We start from the raw sequence: 17,966 nt of genomic DNA on the forward strand, positions 1-17,966 counted from the left end.
TCCTAGAGACATGAAACTTTTTAAATGAGTTAAAGATTTAGTATTGTAGTCATGATATGCATTTTAAGTGTTCAATAGCCACATGTGACTAGTGGATACTATATTGGACTGTTCACATACAAAACACATTCACATTGTGCGTAGTTCTGTAGGATAAGACTAATCTAAAAGGTTTCTTTCCATTCTCTTATTGTTTTTACAATTTCTGTACTGATGAGCCAGAATTTTGCTGATTTTTCTTCTTTCTTGTTTTCTCTTAAATTGTTCCTCCTCATGCTCTACCACTTGAGCCACAGCTTTACTTCTGGCTTTTTGGTAGTATACTTGAGATTGGAGTCTCATGGACTTTCTAGCTTGGGCTGGCTCTGAACCTGGATCCTCAGATCTCAGCTCCTGAGAAGCTAGGATTACAGTTGTGAGTCCCAGTGCCTAACTTTTGTTTTTTGTTTAAAAAAAAACTATCTTACTGGCCTAAAAGCTAGGGACTCTATCATTCTTTTTGGGGCTCTACATTATGCATTTTACCTTTAGATAACTTTCTTTCCACATTTGTAGCATAGAGTTAACAGTAGTTACATCTACAGAGCTATTGAAGCTGGAGTTTAGATGTTTTTTCCAGCAGTACTGGTGTTTGAACCTAGGGTTGTCAATGCTCTACTACTTGAGTAGTCATGCCTCCAGTTTTGAGGCTGAATATAGACAAAATATTTTATAGTACCTGAGTATCTGGCACACTCCTTGTGCTTTCTAAATTTGCTACACTGGTCACAAACTAATCTGTTTATTTGTTTTTCTTACACAAATGGCAACTCTACAGGAAAAAATACTTACCCGGCAACGCAGGGACCGTTTGATGAGAAGATGCTTGTGTCGAGGATAGAGCTGTGAAGCACAGATTGGCTGGAAGTCAGGCTGTAAGAGGCGCTGCTGAAGGGTGGTCACTAGTGTGAAAGGCAAAACCAAATTTAGGTGATAGTGACTTTCAAAATCACATTTATGTGTGGGCAATAATTATATAGAGTAATATATTGTTATTAATATTTCTTTAAAAGTATGAAGTTCTATCACATCCATTTTTCAGCATATTTTACTACTAGCAACTATTCCACACACACAAAAAAATCTCAAATCACAAGGCAAGTAAGCAACAAAAATAGAGTAGATGTAGACTAGAAAGTAGAATGTAGACAATCACCTTCTGTTAAATTTACTGGTCTTGTGTAATAGTCTTCGGGTAGAGGTTCCACTTCATCCACAGCCTGAGCTGGCTCAATCTTTATCTCTTTCTGATCCTCACCTTCTTTAAGGCTTAAAAAGATAAAAAAAAACCAAAATCAGTAACTTCCCAAAGGCCATTCTGATTAACCTCAAGTTTATGAATCACTGAAATATTCTTCCACTGTAGAATATTCATTCAGTTTAGGTCTTGTCTAAGAACTTTTTCCCTATCAACAACTATTCTTTCTCTTTAAAAAATAATTGCTTTTGTTAAACATTTGTTTTGATACTTGCTTCTCTCAAAGTCATTTAATGTCAAAACTTACGAAAGTCCAGCAAGGGTACTAATGGATGCACCCGCTCGTGGCCGTTGAAGCCTGGTTCCAAGACCATATTTGTCCTAAAAAAAAGTTCAGAAATTTTTATTACAAAGTCCATTTTATACTTTCTATTTATTGAAAGAAACAACTTGGGGTGGGATAGCAGGAGAAGCTTAGGGAAATAAGCAAAACAAACAAAAACAGAACCAAAGCAAGAACAAAACATCCCCCAAACCAAAAAGCTATTTGAGGCTACTTTTTACTTGTAGTCTCACATCACTAGTGATTCTGGTCCTAAAATAAAACAACATGGAGACTGAAACTATATAATACAGTAAAAGTGATCCAAGTGTGAGCTTTTCCTACTACCCTAAAACCATCCAAGCTTTAGTCTAGGCAGGAACTGTGTGGAGGGTCTGAGATACACCACGACTTTCCTTTTGGAACACCAATGACCATCTGCTAACTTCTTCAGGGTTAGCAAAAATCATAAAAAAATAACTTACCACTACATGAATAGTATGTTGCTGTAGAGCCCCAAAATAGCAGCAGGTTGCAACAGAGACAAAAAAATGCAGCATAAGATAGAAGCAAACTCATACAGCAGGCAGGTATATGGGAAAGTTGGCAGGATAAAGCATTTAGTTCACATTCCTCTTTTAGAACTATCATACAGTATAGCATATGCTTATTATACCAGTGGGCTGTTTAGGAAAACTTATTTCGCTGGTGAATGTAGTTGCTTTGTAAGTGTTAATAGTTTATTAAATTCAAATCTAGATATTCTTATATGGATCTTACTAAGGCTTAGAGTTTCTATGGCTTAACTCATTCTCATATGGAGGCAAAATGAAAAGTTATTCAGTCTTTCCAGACATGGGAAAGAATTCGGTATCTGTCCCCACAGGCTGGTTGTTAGGATTAAATAATTCTTTAATATTGAAATTATAATATATAATATCATTTTGTAATATTATAAAGTATTTAGCACAGTGCTCAATATGTCATTGTCATTGAATAAATTTGTTTGTTAGATGTCACCCTCTTGGGGCACAAACAAGCACAAAGAAAATTTCTATGAGGGCAAACAGAACTTGGGGACAATAACAAAAACTCAAAGTCCTAATCTTTTGCTTCTGCCTAGTGTATGTAAACTGGTAGAGAACAACACCCACAGATAATTCTCATCAAAAATTCTACTTGAAGCCAAGCACTGATGGCTCATACCTGTAATCCTAACTACTCAGGAGGCTGAGATCTGAGGATTGAGGTTTGAAGCCAGCCTGGGCAAGAAAAATCTGTGAGACTCTTATGTCCAATAAAGTACTGAGAAAAGCTGGAAGTGGTGCTGTGGCTCAAGTGGTAGAGTGCTAGCCTTGAGCCAAAGAAGTTAAGGGACAGTACTCAGGCCCTGAGTTCTAGCTCTAGGACCGGCAAAAATAATTCTACTTGCATGTGTCACCACCTACTTAACCACACAAATGCACTGTGTTAAAGGTCAGAGTTCTCATCTTGAGGAGCTATGGAAAGGTGTCAAAAAAAGAAAAGATGACTACAGTTGGGAAACCTCTGCTACTAGGTTGCGAATGGCAGACTATATTGACAATATGCGTACTATCTACCACTACTTATTTACTTCTTCTTTTTAGACTTTCTGTAACGTGCAAAACCTGTAAACAGGTGTCTGCAGTGCTGATAAAATTAAATTTGTGAGGAATAGTAATAATAATAAAAAATAATTAACAATGTGCAGATTTCCTTGCTCTGTTACCCACAAGTCAGGAATCTGGGAAAATGGCTACTTTCTGAAATAGTCACTGCTCTTAAGCCCCAAAGGGCTCACAAATTCCTTTTTGTATCAAATCCTCACCGAAAAAGCCAGAGGCATGTAGTTTCTACGTCGTGCCAGTTTCTTCCGATCTCGTTCAACCTTTTCTTTCTGGGCAAGTTGCTGGTAATATTCAATTAGCTTGTTCATCTGCAAGAAACCAAAGACTCAGTATTTGTTTCATGAAAAAGCTAACAGAGAATATATAAAATTAATCAATCACGTTGACTAGAAACAAAGCAAGTGTTAAAGTGAGCAAGTTTCCCTTTTTTCTTTAAAGGGAACTTCTCTTCATTACATGGTCTGTTTTCAGAATTAAAAGGAAACAATTAAGTTCAGAAATGGGCAATGAAAAAACTGAAATTACATGGTTTTAGTTCATTGTTTCTCTTTGGAACTGCTCCTAGTTTTGTCTGCAATGCCACAGGACTACAGGTGTTACAACTATGACATTGTATATTTCTCTCCATTCTGCGGCACTTTTTCAATCATAAAAGTCATGTTAGTTATAAAATCCCAATGATAATATGAAGAAAAACAAAACTTTTCCTTTATTGTTTGTGCTTGACCTCAGAGGTATCCACTAGTACAAAGTTAGATGTCTTTCTTATATTCCTTAGAAATATGAGTATATTTTGCATACTCCTGTGTATAGACACATAAAATAAATAGTTCTCTTTTTCATGTGAAGAGAACAAAAATTATAAATCTCTTTAATGCTAGTCCTGGGTCTTGACCTCAGGGTGTTGTACTCGTTTAGCTTGTTTAACAGCTTGCACTCTACTATGTGAGCTACACCTTCAGACTGTCTTTCTGATGGTTAATTAAAAACAAAGGCTTGACAGACTATTCGGCCTAGGCCAGCATCAAATCTCAATGCTCCAGGTATCAACCTCCTGAGGAGACAAGATAGAGGTATGAGGAACTAGTCACCACTAGTTAACTGTAAGGTCCACTCCTGGATGGCAAGCAGACTCTGCCCTCCTCGCAGATAAGTCTCTGCTCAGTACCTGACCTAAGCAACTGGCACACCTAGATCTTCTAGGTCACATCTGTATCCGTTGAGTTCACATCTGGATTCGATGTGGTCACACCTTTCCCTGCCCCTACCCTAGATAAGGCCTAGCCCAGGACCAGATGCCCCTTTTCCCAGCTGCTTTGAGTGCCAATATGGCCTGGTGCCAGCCAGAATGATGAATAAACCTACCCCTTACCTGAATACCACGTGTGTGGTGTTGTTCTTACTCAGCCTCTTAACTGTATAGACTTTGCACAAATACAAAACCATAATAAATAAATCATCGTCCATCTAGTACAAACAGATTTACCTGTTGTTTTTTGGTGCCAGTACTGGGGCTTGAACTCATCAGGGCCTAGGTGCTGTCCCTGAGATCTTTTGCTCAAGATGAGGGCTCTATCACTTGGCCCACAGTTCCAGTTCCATCTTTTTTTTTTTTTAAACTGGAGAAAGGAGGTAAGAGTCTGTCAGACTCTTCTGCCCAAGCTGGCTTCAAACCCTCAGACCTAGGTTTCCTGAGTAGCCAAGACTATAGGTCTGATCTACTGGTACCTGGCTCTACCTGTTTGTTTTTATTTTTTTTTGTCGGTCATAGGGCTTGAACTCTGGTCCTGGGCGCTGTCCCTCAGCGCTCTACCTCTTGAGCCACTTCCTACCTGTTAGTTTTTAAAGGCTGTCCTTTATTGAATTCAACAGAAGTCAAATAAAGAATTTATCTTACAGTAGGACTTATATGGTCTTCTAAAATGTCTTTTTTGTTGTTGTTGTTACTGTTGATTCTAAAGCCAGAACTCAGGGTCTTCTACCCGCTTGCTTGGCTCTCTTGTTCATGGCCAGCACTCTACTACCTGAGCTACAACTCCAGTTTTGCTTTTGCTGCTTCTTTTAGAGATGTAATATTTCTGCCTGGGCTGACTTTGAACCATGATCCTCCAGACCTCAGGCTTCCCGGGTTGGTAGGATTATAGGTGTGAGTCCCTGGCGCCCTGCCCTAGTGTCACCCTTGCACTCTCAGTTTAGCAGCCATTGATTTTAGGAAAACTGAATTGATACTATCATCCATCTATCTGCTTAATTTAAAGGCTTCTCATATTTTTCAGTCTACATAGTCTGCATGGTCATATCCTCCCTCAATTTTTTTCTCCATTTGGCTACTACCACATCCCACTATAATCTCCCTCCCTCCCTTACTACTACATGCTCTGCTTCCTCCATTTATTGCTCTTTGCATATACAGTCCCCGTCTTGAATCATTTCTCCTTTCATTCTCAGATCTCAGTATAATCCTTACATGTGGTCCTATCTAGTTGAAATTCCCCAATGTTCACATGGCACGATTCATCTCACTTTCATATTATTTAATCAGTTTTTATTTTATCTCAGGATTTTTTTTCTTCTAGCAGACTTAAGCTCTATGCTCTATATTTTATTTAGCATAAATGCACATAGGTGCGTTCTCCACCCTCATCATTTATGCATACATGTAGGTGTTTCTGTAAGTGAAAAATCAAAGCAGCAAATATAGTCAAGAGCTTAAGAAGTCTGTACCAAGGTTGAGGGTATGACTTGCTAGGAAAATGCTAGAGCACTTTCCTAGCAAGTATGGGTCCTTGAGTTCAAACTCCAATAGACCACTTGCCTCATATGTACAAGGCCCTGTGTTCAACCCTCAATACCAGACACAAAAACATTGAACAAACAAACGAAAGAGCTGGGTATGGTGGTACAAGCCTGCTAGGCTAGCACAGATGAAGGCAGAGATTTAACCGTATCTCAAAAACAAATTAAAAAGACTCAAAAGGGGCTGGGAATGTGGCTCAGTGTTAAGAGTGCTTGCCTTGCATGCAAAAGGCCCTGGGTTCAATTCCTCATCACCACATAAGCAGAAAAAGCCATAAGTAGTGTTGTGGATCAAGTGGTAGAGCGTTAATCTTGAGTTGAAGAGCTGAGGGACAGCACCCAGGCTCAGAATTCAGGCTCCACAACTGGCAAAAAAAAAAAAAAAAAGACTCAAAAGAACTGGGGACATAGCTCAAGTGTTAGAAGACTTATGTAGCATATACGAAGGTCCTGGGTTCAAGAGTTCAGGTCCCATGACCAAAAAAAAAAAAAAAAAAAAAAAAAAAGACTCAAAAGGATCAGGGACATAGCTCAAGTGTTACAAGGCTTACGTAGCAAGCACAAAGGTCCTGGATTCAACCTCTAGTACTGTTCAAAACAACAACAAAAACCAAAACACAGATAAAGCTGTACCATTCAAAGTAAGAATGGACATTTGAGAAAATTCATTTCCTCCACTATCTTACCTCATAAATAGTACTTCGAATTTTTGCTGATGTCATAGATGAGTAATGTTAAATCACCATTTAATTTCATTTCCATAGCAGTTCATTACTTTGTCTTATTATTCAAGTTTAAGGGGTAAAAAACCCACAAAAACTCAGCTATAACATATACTGTAGAAAACAACTTATAATGAGCACAATGGACACTCCAGTCATCATTCTATAAGCAGCCACTACTGAGGAAGAAATGTCTACATGTTAATGTTTCCAGGAGTACTTGAGAACAAATAGTATGCGTATAGAGAAAAAAACAAAAATTATCTTCTTTCATTTTCTGGTATAATTCAAATACAGTCATATTCAATATAAATTATGTTAAGATGAACTATATAACTTGAAGGTATGGTTGGGAGGGGGAAAAATAGGAGGAGAATGATGGAAGGGGTGACACCTGTGAAGAGGAATTAAAATCTCTACCTATATACAACTACTTAAAAATAAAAATAACAAATAAATAACAATATCAACAAAGAAACTACATGTACACTTTGTGGGGGGAGTGGCTCTAAGATTTGAATTCAGGGCCTTATACCTGCCAGACAGACAGTGTACCATTTGAGCCTTACCCCTAGCCCTGTTTATGTTTTAGTGATTTTTTTCAGGCAGGTTCTCCTGCTGTTTTGCTTGGTCAGGCTCTGACTAAAGTTCTCTTAGCTATGTTCCCAAGTAGCTGGGACCACCTGGCATGCCTGCTAAGACAAGGTCTTGCTAACTTATTTCCCCTTAGGCTGGCCTCAAAACAGATCCCCGTAATCTCAGCTTCCTGAGTAGTTGGGATTACAGTATGCATTATAAGGTGTAGCCTTACATTTTTGATTAACTTAATAGAAAAGAAATGACACTGTGATTTGATGTCTTATAAATTATATTGTTTATTTAATTCTCTATGTCCTATGATCTTTAACTTACCCGTTGTGTGTGAGGATTTTCTGGCTCCTGCCAACCTCCACTAGCTAGAAAATAAAGAAACATTAAACAAAAATATTATCATCTTTTTTCATAAAAGTTGTCTGAAGGCCATGGAATATAACTTTAAAACAAAAGTAATAGAATTTCCAAAATAATTCTAAAAATTTTCTAGTAACCCCCTGCTTAAAACAACTTTTTTCTTTAAATAAATTTGATAATAATAATAATAATCACCATGACTACTACCCACTACTACCACCACCAACAGCATATGGACAGCCTTGTGTCAGGTACTTGATATGTAGAGTGTTAGCCTTGAGCAAAAGAAACTCAGGGAGAGTGCCCAGGCCCTGAGTTCGAGCCACAGGACTGGCAAAACAAACAATGATCCTCTCTGGATCTTTGCCTTCTGAGCAGAGAAAAACTGGGGTTTGAATTTAGTTAGGCCCTCTCCCTTCCTAGGTAAATGCTCTACCATTGGAGACATATTAGGCCCCAAAATGAGACTACCTTGTTGAAAATAGTATTTTTCTTCTTGTAAGATATGGCTGAATTAGCATCTTTATAATTACATTCATAGTTAAATAGATCCATATGCCCATTTATATTAATATGAATACATCTTATATTACACAAAGCCATACGGCCTTAAGGCAACATCTGAATCTTTTACCTAATTGTTTCTTTAGAACCGGTAATTTATTCTAAAATGCAATTTGGGAAACTAATGATCTTACTACAGTTTTCTCTATACATTATGGGAAAGTGCTTATAAATAAGGAAACAGATCTAACTGAAATGGTTTCAGGGCTTCTTATACAACAATGACATCATGGAGGAAATGGAAAATTATCTGTGTTCCCGATATTCAATTATTAGTTGGAAGATACCCTTGGGGAGACAGGTTTTTAGAAGCCACAGTAAGTTTTAAAATTCAGAAGTATAAATTTTTAGTCTTATGGTTCATAATCCAAAAGATATAAAATATTCAGTTATAGAGTAACCAACTATGACATCTATCTGGATTCTGAGCTTTACTTCTTTTACTTGGTAAACGAAACAAAGTATAAATATAGAAAAACACTGCCTTAACTCATGGTATATACTATACACCACTGAGGTTGTTCTTAACATAAACTTAAATTCTTGGCAAATCGTAACAACTTATCTGCTATATTCAAGTTAACACATTCAAACACATTTGTTGGTACTCTAAAAACATGGAATCCTTATTCTAATAAAAATCATAAAGGCTCTGGGCACCAGTGGCTCTTGCCTGTAATCCTAGCTACTTAGGAGGCTGAGATCTGAGGATCAAGGTCCTGAAGCCAGACCAAGCAGAAAAGTATGTGAGACTCTTATTTCCAATTAACTACTAAAAAAGCTAGAAGTAGAGCAGTGGCTTAAATGGTAAAGTGCTAGCTATGAGCATCAAAATTTGGGGACAATGCTCAGGCACGTAGTTTAAGCCCCAAGACTGGCACACAAAAGGAAAAAACAAAATCTCAAGGACTAGGGTTATAGCTCAGTGGTAGAATACTTGCCTAATATCTAGTATGAATGAGGTCCTGAATTTGATTTGCTATACTTCACAAGAAGAAAAAAAAATTCATCAACAAACTTTTTTTTTTTTAAGCTGACTCCCTTCCTCCCTCCCTTTCTTGTTATTTTTGTGTGTGTGCCAATACTGAGGCTTGAATTCAGGTCCTGGGCACTGTTCTTAGCTTTTTCACTCAAGGCTGGTGTTCTACTATGCACAGCTCCAGTTTGGCTTTTTGGTGGTTAACTGGAGAGAAGAGTTTCATGGACTTTCTGCCTCTGAGTAGCTAGGGTTACAGACATGAGCCCCAGAAAACTGGCAAACTCTGTTTTCAAAAGAAATACAACTAAATGTACAAAGCCAAAAAAATTAATCAAGAGGACAAGTACTCTAAACTAAAAGGAAACAGCAAAATCAATGATTAAAGATGAATGTATTTTTATATATATTACACACACACACACACACACACACACACACATCACATCACATGTTAATTCTCAGGAATAGGTAATTAAACATGGAATTGCTAGGCAAAAGATGAAAACATTTAGAGGTCTTCAAAATGATAATGTATAAAGAAAGCTATGATCTGAATTTTAGCTAGCATGCAATATAACCAGAGTTTCCCAACAGATCAAGTTGAACATAATTCAGCATATTTACAGAACATTTTTATTTCTAGTTATGAGAACTGCTGCTCATACCCTTTGTAATTTTCCTTCTGATTCTTTTCCATATTGATTTATAAATGTTCCTCAGTTTTTTTTTTTGTTTTGTCAGTCTTGGGGCTTGAACTCTGGGCCTGTGTGTTGTCCCGGAGTTCTTCAGCTGAAGGCAAGCACTCTACCACTTGAGTCACAGTGCCACTTCCAGTTTTCTGGTGGTTAACTGGAGATAAGAGTCTCATGGACTTTTCAGCACAGGAGCTATGAACTGCGATCCTCAGATCTCAGCCTCCTGAGTAGCCAGGATTATAGGTGTGAGCAACTGGAGCCCGACCCTCACTTTTGCCTATTCATCTTTAGTCTGTTATACATGATCCAACCTTTTCCTTAATTTGTCATTTTTATCTCCTAATTTTGTTCATGTTCCACATCAATAATGACAAGTTTTTATGAAGAGTATTAGCAGTTACAATTTTAGCAAAGTATCAGGAGTGTTAATAGTAACAACGCATTTTGAATTTCGGTCCCACTACTGTAACTGGTTACAGAAACAACAGTCTAGGGACAGTTGCAGCACGGATTACAACACATGCCCAACTCCACCTCACTCACCTGCAGATTTGTCTGCCACGCCCACATCTCTAGATGTCCAGCGACAAAACCCACAGGCAAGGTAATAAGCTTTCTTCATGGTGGTTTTAGCTGGGTCATCTGGAAGCGGTGTGGAGATGCTCGTTGCACGGGTAGAGAGAGTATGCGTGCAGCCAGGACAGTCAAAGCAGTTGGCGCACCTGTGACATGACAGACACAGCACTTGTTCAACGAATACTTACTAAGTACCTCACATGTGACAAGCCATTGTTCTACAAGTTAGAAATTCAATAGATAAGGGTGACTTGCAAAATGTTCCTGGGGTACAAGTTGTCATGTCCAAAATGAGCTTTACAACGTCGGTGCGCTGGGGGGGGGGGGGGGGGGGGAAGAAGGATTAGGGGGGAGGGCGGAGGCTGGGAAGGGATGTGAAGGGTAAACCAAAGGAGGAGGCTGCAATGCTTGGTAAGAAATGTATGCATTATCCTGCCCATGTAATTATAACCCCTCTGTACAGTATGTTCACAAATAAAATTAAATTAAAAAAAAAAAAATGCAAAATGTTCCTGGGTACTCAACAGTTTGAACATTTCAAAAATATTTTTGTTTATCTTAAAAAAAAAAAAAGCAATTGCCACCAAAGCTCAAGAAGAATTGGAACCCAATTTCATAGAGGGTCACTCTTTTAACAAGTGAAGTTTACTAGTAAACTTTAGAATCCTAATATGTAGGGCAAAGATTTCTAAGAAAAAGATATCATATCTGATGCCTTTGGAGAGGACTGACCGATGATAAAATGAGAGACGGATTCAGGAACGTAAGAAACTATGAAACTGGATTTGTGTAACAGTTACTTTAATTGCTGTCTCAGAGTTGAAATAGATACCAAAATGTTGTCAAAATGAAGTGGTTTAGAAGTGGTATACTTTCAGGGTTTTTGTTTTCTTCTCAGATGCTACTTTTCCTATCCTTCAGCTAACACTTCCCTCTTAGGCACTCTGTCCTGGTGCTTTTAATTCTCCTACCATCTCAGATGTTCAAGCTTTTACTTCAGACTTAAAATATTTCCCATCTGGGTGTTTTTTGTTTGTCATCTGGATATTATCCTCAAATGGAGGTAGTAATAGTAACCACCCCAAGGAGATAAGTCTGAGGATTAAATGATAAAATTAATGTGTAGAAAACATACAAAACAGTATATGGTTATCAGAAGGTGTATTTGGGGCAGGAAAAACAAATAATAGTGGTACATCCATGAAGACGTTGGGGTGTGACTGGAAGCAAAAATGACTTTCACACCAAGCTAAAATGCAAATGACATCCAGTAGCAATGAGCCCATCTTGAAGCCAGATCTTGGCTTCTAATACCATTCTCCAGCAAATGGAACCATGGCTTCTTTGAAAAATAGCTACTTCTAAGACTGAGTCAGAAAAATGTACTAACCAAGTATGGAGTATCTTACAGTACTGAAATAATCAAGTGCTCAAATTAACGAGAATACTACCACCTTCTGACCCACAATATTAGAGGTATATTTAAGGGCTTCAGGAATAAACTGAAAGGGCTCCCAATGTCCAAATCTGGAATCCTACGAGCAAAAATAAGTAAATAAATAAGGTGGTATTAAATAATAACAAAGTAAATGTATTGAACTTGGGAGGCTGAGTCAGGATGATTCTGAGTTCAGGACCAACCTGGGCCATATAGCAAGACCCTGTTTCAAAACAAAAACACTTGACAGAAACAATCCCAATTTCCCCATATATACATATGTTCATGAGTCCATAGTCTTTTTTTTTTTTTTGGTGGGTTGTGGGGCCTGAACTCTGGGCCTGGGTGCTGTCCCTCAGCTCTTCAGCTCAAGGCTAGTGCTCTACCACTTGAGCCACAGTGCCACTTCTGGCTTTTTTCTGCTTATGTGGTGCTGAGGAATCGAACCCAGGGCCTTATGCATGCGAGGCAAGCACTCTACCACTAAGCCACCTTCCCAGCACTAGTCCAGTCTTATAAGTAATTAAAGAAATAATTAGATCTTCCATGAAAAAATCAACCTAAATAATTTATGCAGAAAGCCTTCAAGGAGAGGAGAGTCTAACTCCCTCTCTAAGTATGGACTTTGATGGTGATTTTTCTTTTCAAGACTATGGCTCAGAAAAGGAGGTGAAAAGCTATGCATGGTGGCCCTGGTCTGTAATGCCAGCATACAGGATGTTCAGACAGGAAGATCTGAGGATTCATGCCAGCCAAACCCTGTCTCAAAAAACCAGGAAAAGAGGGAGACAGAATATAAACCACAGAAAACAAAGGAGATGGCACTTTATCTCTGTGGCCCTCTTTCCCAAACTCTCTGGTCTGATGAGAAAAACACCATGCAAATACTTATTGAGGGATATTCTATAAAATACCAGTACACCTGAAAACCATCAAAGACATCAAAATCAAAGAAAGTCTAAGAAGCTGTTGCAGCCAAGAGAGGCTAGGGAGACACGACTAATACAATGTAGATTCTTAACAAATAGGGAGAATGTGGGGTAAATGGGAACTCTGCATGATCTTCACAAGTCTTACTTGTAAACCAGTTATGAATTTATTAACCAATACTGGTTAATACAGAAAATTTATTTTAACAATTCAAAGGTACTTTGGCACTGATGATGCTAAAAAATGAAAAGAGGTGTTGTTGGTTTTTTTGTAAAGAGTCAACTCCATGTGTCTTATTAACAGCTATTAAAAAACAGACAAGAGCAGGGCATCAGTGGTGTCTCACACCTATAGTCCAAGCTACTCAGAAGGCTGAGAGCTAAGGATCGGGCAAGAAACTCTGTAACACTCTTAAGTCCAATAAACTACCAGAAAACTGGAAGTGGCACTGTGGCTCAAGTGGTACAGTGCTAGCCTTGAGCTGAAGAACTGAGGGACAGCACCCAAGCCCAGAGTTCAAGCCCTACCACCACCACCACCAAAAACAGTAAGGAAGGAAAACAGTAAAATTGATCCTGTTCTTACCTATTTTTCTTTAATTTAGCTTCAGCTGATGGCATATTCTCTAAGCAACTGGGACAATAATGGGAGTCCACCTAGGAAGAAATAAGGGGGGAAAAAATCAGTGAAGACGTCAAGTTTAACTTGTGTAAATGACAAGCAGTGAAAGGTAAAATATGTTAAATCTCAGCAGAAGGTGAGAAATCACTTATGGGGGTAAAAAAAACCCAAGTGAACTGTTTTAGGCTTATGGTTTATTTTTCAGTTACCTTTTGTTTTGTTGTAGTTTTTTTTTTTTTTTTTTTTGGGTCCAGTCGTGGAGCCTGAACTCTGGGCCTGGGCACTGTCCCTCAGCTCTTCAGTTCAAGGCTAGTGCTCTACCACTTGAGCCACAGCGCCACTTCCAGCTTTTTTTTTTTTTTTTTTTTTGCTTATGTGGTACTGAGGAATCGAACTCAGGGCCTCATGCATGCAAGACAAGCGCTCTACCACTGAGCCACTTTCCCAGCCCTGCTTTGTTGTTGTTTGTTTTTGACTCTGCATTTAAATTTTTCCTACATATTTCCTATCTGATATTTTTTGTGTATCTCTCCTTGATAGGTCTTTTGTCTTTTAGATGGTTACCTACTCCTGCTCTACCCCTAGAACTTGCTGGACTAGTGACTTATTGCTAGGGTTTTATATGCTAGCTGTGTTAAAAGTTGTCTATATAACTTAAAGTTTCCAACTGAAGTGCTCTATAATCTAATGAGTAGATGAATAACCCATAAGTAAAACTGTATCAAGTATCTTCCTGTGTAGTTCAGCTTTGGGCAGTACTGGGGATTGGATTCAGCACTTTTCTCTCCTTTGTGAGCACTGAGTCACACTCCCTATTCCTAAAGGAAGATACCAAGAAGTTTTCTCATTAATGAGCTAAAATATTTACTAAGCCTAAGTTAATATAATTACAATGGCAAGCTACGGCCAACCAATCAGAGATTTTTAAACAACAAACTAACAACATAATTTTCCTTTGTTGTTGTTGTGCTGGTCCTGAGACTTGAACTTAGGGCTTCGGGACCATTTTGCTTAAGACTAGCACTCTACCACTTAAGCAACTGCTCCACTTTCAGGTTTGTTTTTTATTTTTTTATTTTTGGTAGCTAATTGGGAGATAGGAGTCTCACAGTCTTTCCTGCCTGGACTGGCTTCAAAACGTGATCCTCTGCACTTCTCAGACTCCTGAGTTGTTAACATCACAGGTGTGAACTACCAGCATCAGCAATTTTACTATCTGTAATAAAAACACAGTCTAAAAGTTAAATTTACTGCATTTTTAAAGGTCTGAACAATCCAGGCAGATAATCCTTAATAGTCTTTAATCCTATTTATAGTATTCTAATCACGTGCATAAATACTATGGTGGACACTGGCTTCTTTGTCATCTGCTATAAACAGGACCAATTTGAAAAGATGAATAAAGTTGCTATGCAAAAGTAACACAGTATTGCTAACTAATATTTTCATTGACAAACATAAAATGTAAAAAATATAGTTCATTCCTTCTTACTTTTCAAATTGTTTCTACTTTCATGTGTGGCTTAAGAACCAGGTTTTCCATTAGAGCTTTCTGCACTGCTCTAGTTCTCAGAAGCCTCATCTTTTGCAAGATTTAATAGACTACATATTATTGATACAAACCAGGCTGTAAAAGATGCTGGTACAGGGCTGGGAAGGTGGCTCAGTGGTAGAGCGCTTGCCTTGCATGCATGAGGCCCTGGGTTCGATTCCTCAGCACCACATAAGCAGAAAAAAAAAGCTGGAAGTGGCACTGTGGCTCCAGTGGTAGAGCGCTAGCCTTGAGCTGAAGAGCTGAGGGACAGCACCCAGGCCCAGAGTTCAGGCCCCATGACTGGCAAAAAAAAAAAAAAAAAGATGCTGGCACAGACAAGAGTTATAGTGGAAGAGGTCCTCAGAGATCACAGAGATTCAACTCCACAATGCCCACCCACATCTAAAAGAGAAAAGACCTGCAAAAAGATATACTTCAAGTGCTAATGGAGAGTACAAGAAAAAACATATTGAGAGAATATGTATATATTTGGTATATATTCTGATATATACACTTACATATAGTGCATATATAAGCATGGCATTGATTTTTCATGTATCATTTGCTTTCCTTGACTATCTCTAATATTCTGAAAAGTATTGCCAATAAAATAATTATTGTGTAAATGGGTTATTGTATAGGATGTTTTCACAAGTGCTTTTAACGTTCTATAGGATCTTTGGTAAAATTTCCTGAGTCAGACTGTTTAAACTAAAAATCTGATCCACCCTCTCCCCCCCAAACTTCTGTTTCTTTCTTTCCCTGTATTTTTTGGGAAGGATAAAGAGCATTAAAAAGCCCTACCGCAAGCAATGAATACTCCCGTTATTACGGTAAGTTTCAGCTTCCCTAGACTGTGAGTTAGTCAGCAGGAGTAAATGCTGTTTCTCGACATCAGCAGTAACTCAACACTTATCTTTTAATCAGTGAAACGAACGAGTTGTGTCAGGTGCTTACGTTCCGAGGTTCTGTTAATTTGCTGCTTTCTTGCCGACTTGGGTGATCTCAATTTTGAGCACTCCTATTTGCACGCGCGTTTGTGCCTGTGAACACGGCGCCAGTATACCCCGGGGAGCGCTGTGCAGGTAACCCTGAGGGTCCTCCTTGACAGACAGTTCCAGGCCGGGTTTACCCCCCACCCAGCCCCGCCCTGCCCTGCCCCTTCCCGCAGCAAGACGAGGGCCCAGTTCGGGGCAAGTCGAGGCACAACTTCCAAGAAAGGCAGGCCAGGAATGGGGAATGCCTGCCCCTTCCTTCCACCAATTCTGGAAAGTCAGACATTTTGGCCCTCCAGCGGCCTTTCTCCCGAGCCCACCCCGATGAGCAAGCCCCACAGCAGGCGGCCGGAGAAGAAGTGCAATCCGCCCACCCAGTCGCAGCAGTGGGACCGGAGCCTCCCAGTCCCACACAGGCCGCCTCTCTCTCCAAGTGACAAGTCATTAGCAAATTAAATCCCAGGCACAGTTGAGTGACGGGAGCCACAGCCAGTCAGCAAGCTAGGAAAGTGACTCCCCGCCTCTGGCAGGCGGGACTTCCCCACCGGTCGCAGTGACTAGGGCGAACCCCCCACAGCGACACACACCCTTTCCAGGAGACGCCCCCTTACCTCGTGAGACACACATTCCAGCGACCGTAGCTCGCTACAGTAACGGCAGAAGTAGAGCTGCGACAGCGGCGCCCGAACTTTCTTCTCTCCCTGAACCAGGTAGAGAACTCGCTCCGACTGCAGCAGAGACGCCATCTTGGGGAGGGAGGAGCCAACGGCGCTCCCGCCGCATCACGTGATTCAGATCTCCCATTCCACGCCGCCTTCCGTACGTCTTTTACGCAGACGTTGACGTAAGATTCCTGATTTGGTGGGGCTCCGCTCAGGGTTAAAATCAAACTGCTCATGCGCAGTTGGGTTAGAAGGTATGTATGTATGTATGTATGTATGTATGTATCTGTATGTGTGTGCGCGTGTATATGTATGTATGTGTGCGCAGGTATGTGTGCATGTATATATGTATGCATGTATGTGTGGGTGTATGTATGTGTGCACGTATATGAATGTATGCATGTGTATGTATGTGTGGGGTTATGTATGTGTGCATGTATATATGTATGCATGTATGTGTGGGTGTATGTATGTGTGCACATATATGAATGTATGCATGTGTATGCATATGTGGGGTTATGTATGTGTGTATGTATTTTCTCCTACCCTCGGCGGATCCTCCAGCATTTTAGCAGGGCCAAACTCAGTCCTTTCTAAAATATAGATTCATCGGTCAGACCCAGAGGATTAGTGCCCGCCCTTTCTTGGTTTCTTACAGAAAGGAAAGTTGGTCTTTTATTTACTCCCACCTTCTAGGCAAAATTCAGACAGAGGGGAGGTCTCCATAAAGCTGACTCACCCCAACACTTTCTTCCAACTGTCTTGCCTGTGACTCTTGCTCCCCCCCCCAAAAAAAACCCTTTCATGTATACCTCATTTGAAATGTCCTAGTGAGTTCCTGCACACAAAGGCAGTATGTCATTCATTCATTTCCAGGTTTTGCATTAAGTGTAAGTCTATATTGTTGGCCTACAGTAAGTGTAATTGGATGGTGAAAGGAAATTAATGCAGGGAACAATGTTGGTAGGGGTCATTCATATTTTGCTAATGCATAAACTAAGGCTTACAAATACGCAATGATGGTCTGAAGTAACAGGAACTAGATTCCATGTTGCCTGCCATCATGTGTGAGCCTTTCCTTTTTGCCAGTCTTGGGGCTTGAACTCAGGGCCTGGGCTCTATCCTTGAGCTTCTTTTGCTTGACACTAGTGCTCTACCACTTGAGCTGCAGCTCCACTTCTGGCTTCTTCTGGTGAGATAAGAGAGTCTCCTAGACCTTCCTGCCTGGACTGGCTTTGAACCGTGTTCCTCAGATCTCAGTCTCCTGAGTAACTAGGATTATAGACCTAAGCCAC

At 39.7% G+C, this 17,966-nt stretch overlaps 1 protein-coding gene across 1 annotated transcript in view; it reads right to left on the minus strand.

Annotated features, from left to right (window-relative positions):
* The window catches only part of Dctn4 (dynactin subunit 4), a 34,568-nt gene extending 17,736 nt beyond the window's left edge, over positions 1 to 16,832 (minus strand). Inside the window, exons 1-8 of the mRNA XM_042691913.1 lie at positions 16,621 to 16,832; positions 13,445 to 13,515; positions 10,459 to 10,637; positions 7,639 to 7,682; positions 3,409 to 3,516; positions 1,545 to 1,618; positions 1,196 to 1,308; positions 832 to 941 (exon numbers count right to left, since the gene is read on the minus strand). Coding sequence (XP_042547847.1) covers positions 832 to 941; positions 1,196 to 1,308; positions 1,545 to 1,618; positions 3,409 to 3,516; positions 7,639 to 7,682; positions 10,459 to 10,637; positions 13,445 to 13,515; positions 16,621 to 16,755 — 834 coding nt within the window. The 5' untranslated portion in view covers positions 16,756 to 16,832. The remainder of the gene's footprint in view (positions 1 to 831; positions 942 to 1,195; positions 1,309 to 1,544; positions 1,619 to 3,408; positions 3,517 to 7,638; positions 7,683 to 10,458; positions 10,638 to 13,444; positions 13,516 to 16,620) is intronic.
* Between the last annotated feature and the right edge of the window lie 1,134 nt (positions 16,833 to 17,966).

The sequence above is a fragment of the Dipodomys spectabilis genome, unplaced genomic scaffold (genome assembly GCF_019054845.1).
Source record: "Dipodomys spectabilis isolate Male_0828 unplaced genomic scaffold, ASM1905484v1 ptg000147l, whole genome shotgun sequence".
NCBI classification, from domain to species: Eukaryota; Metazoa; Chordata; class Mammalia; order Rodentia; family Heteromyidae; genus Dipodomys; species Dipodomys spectabilis.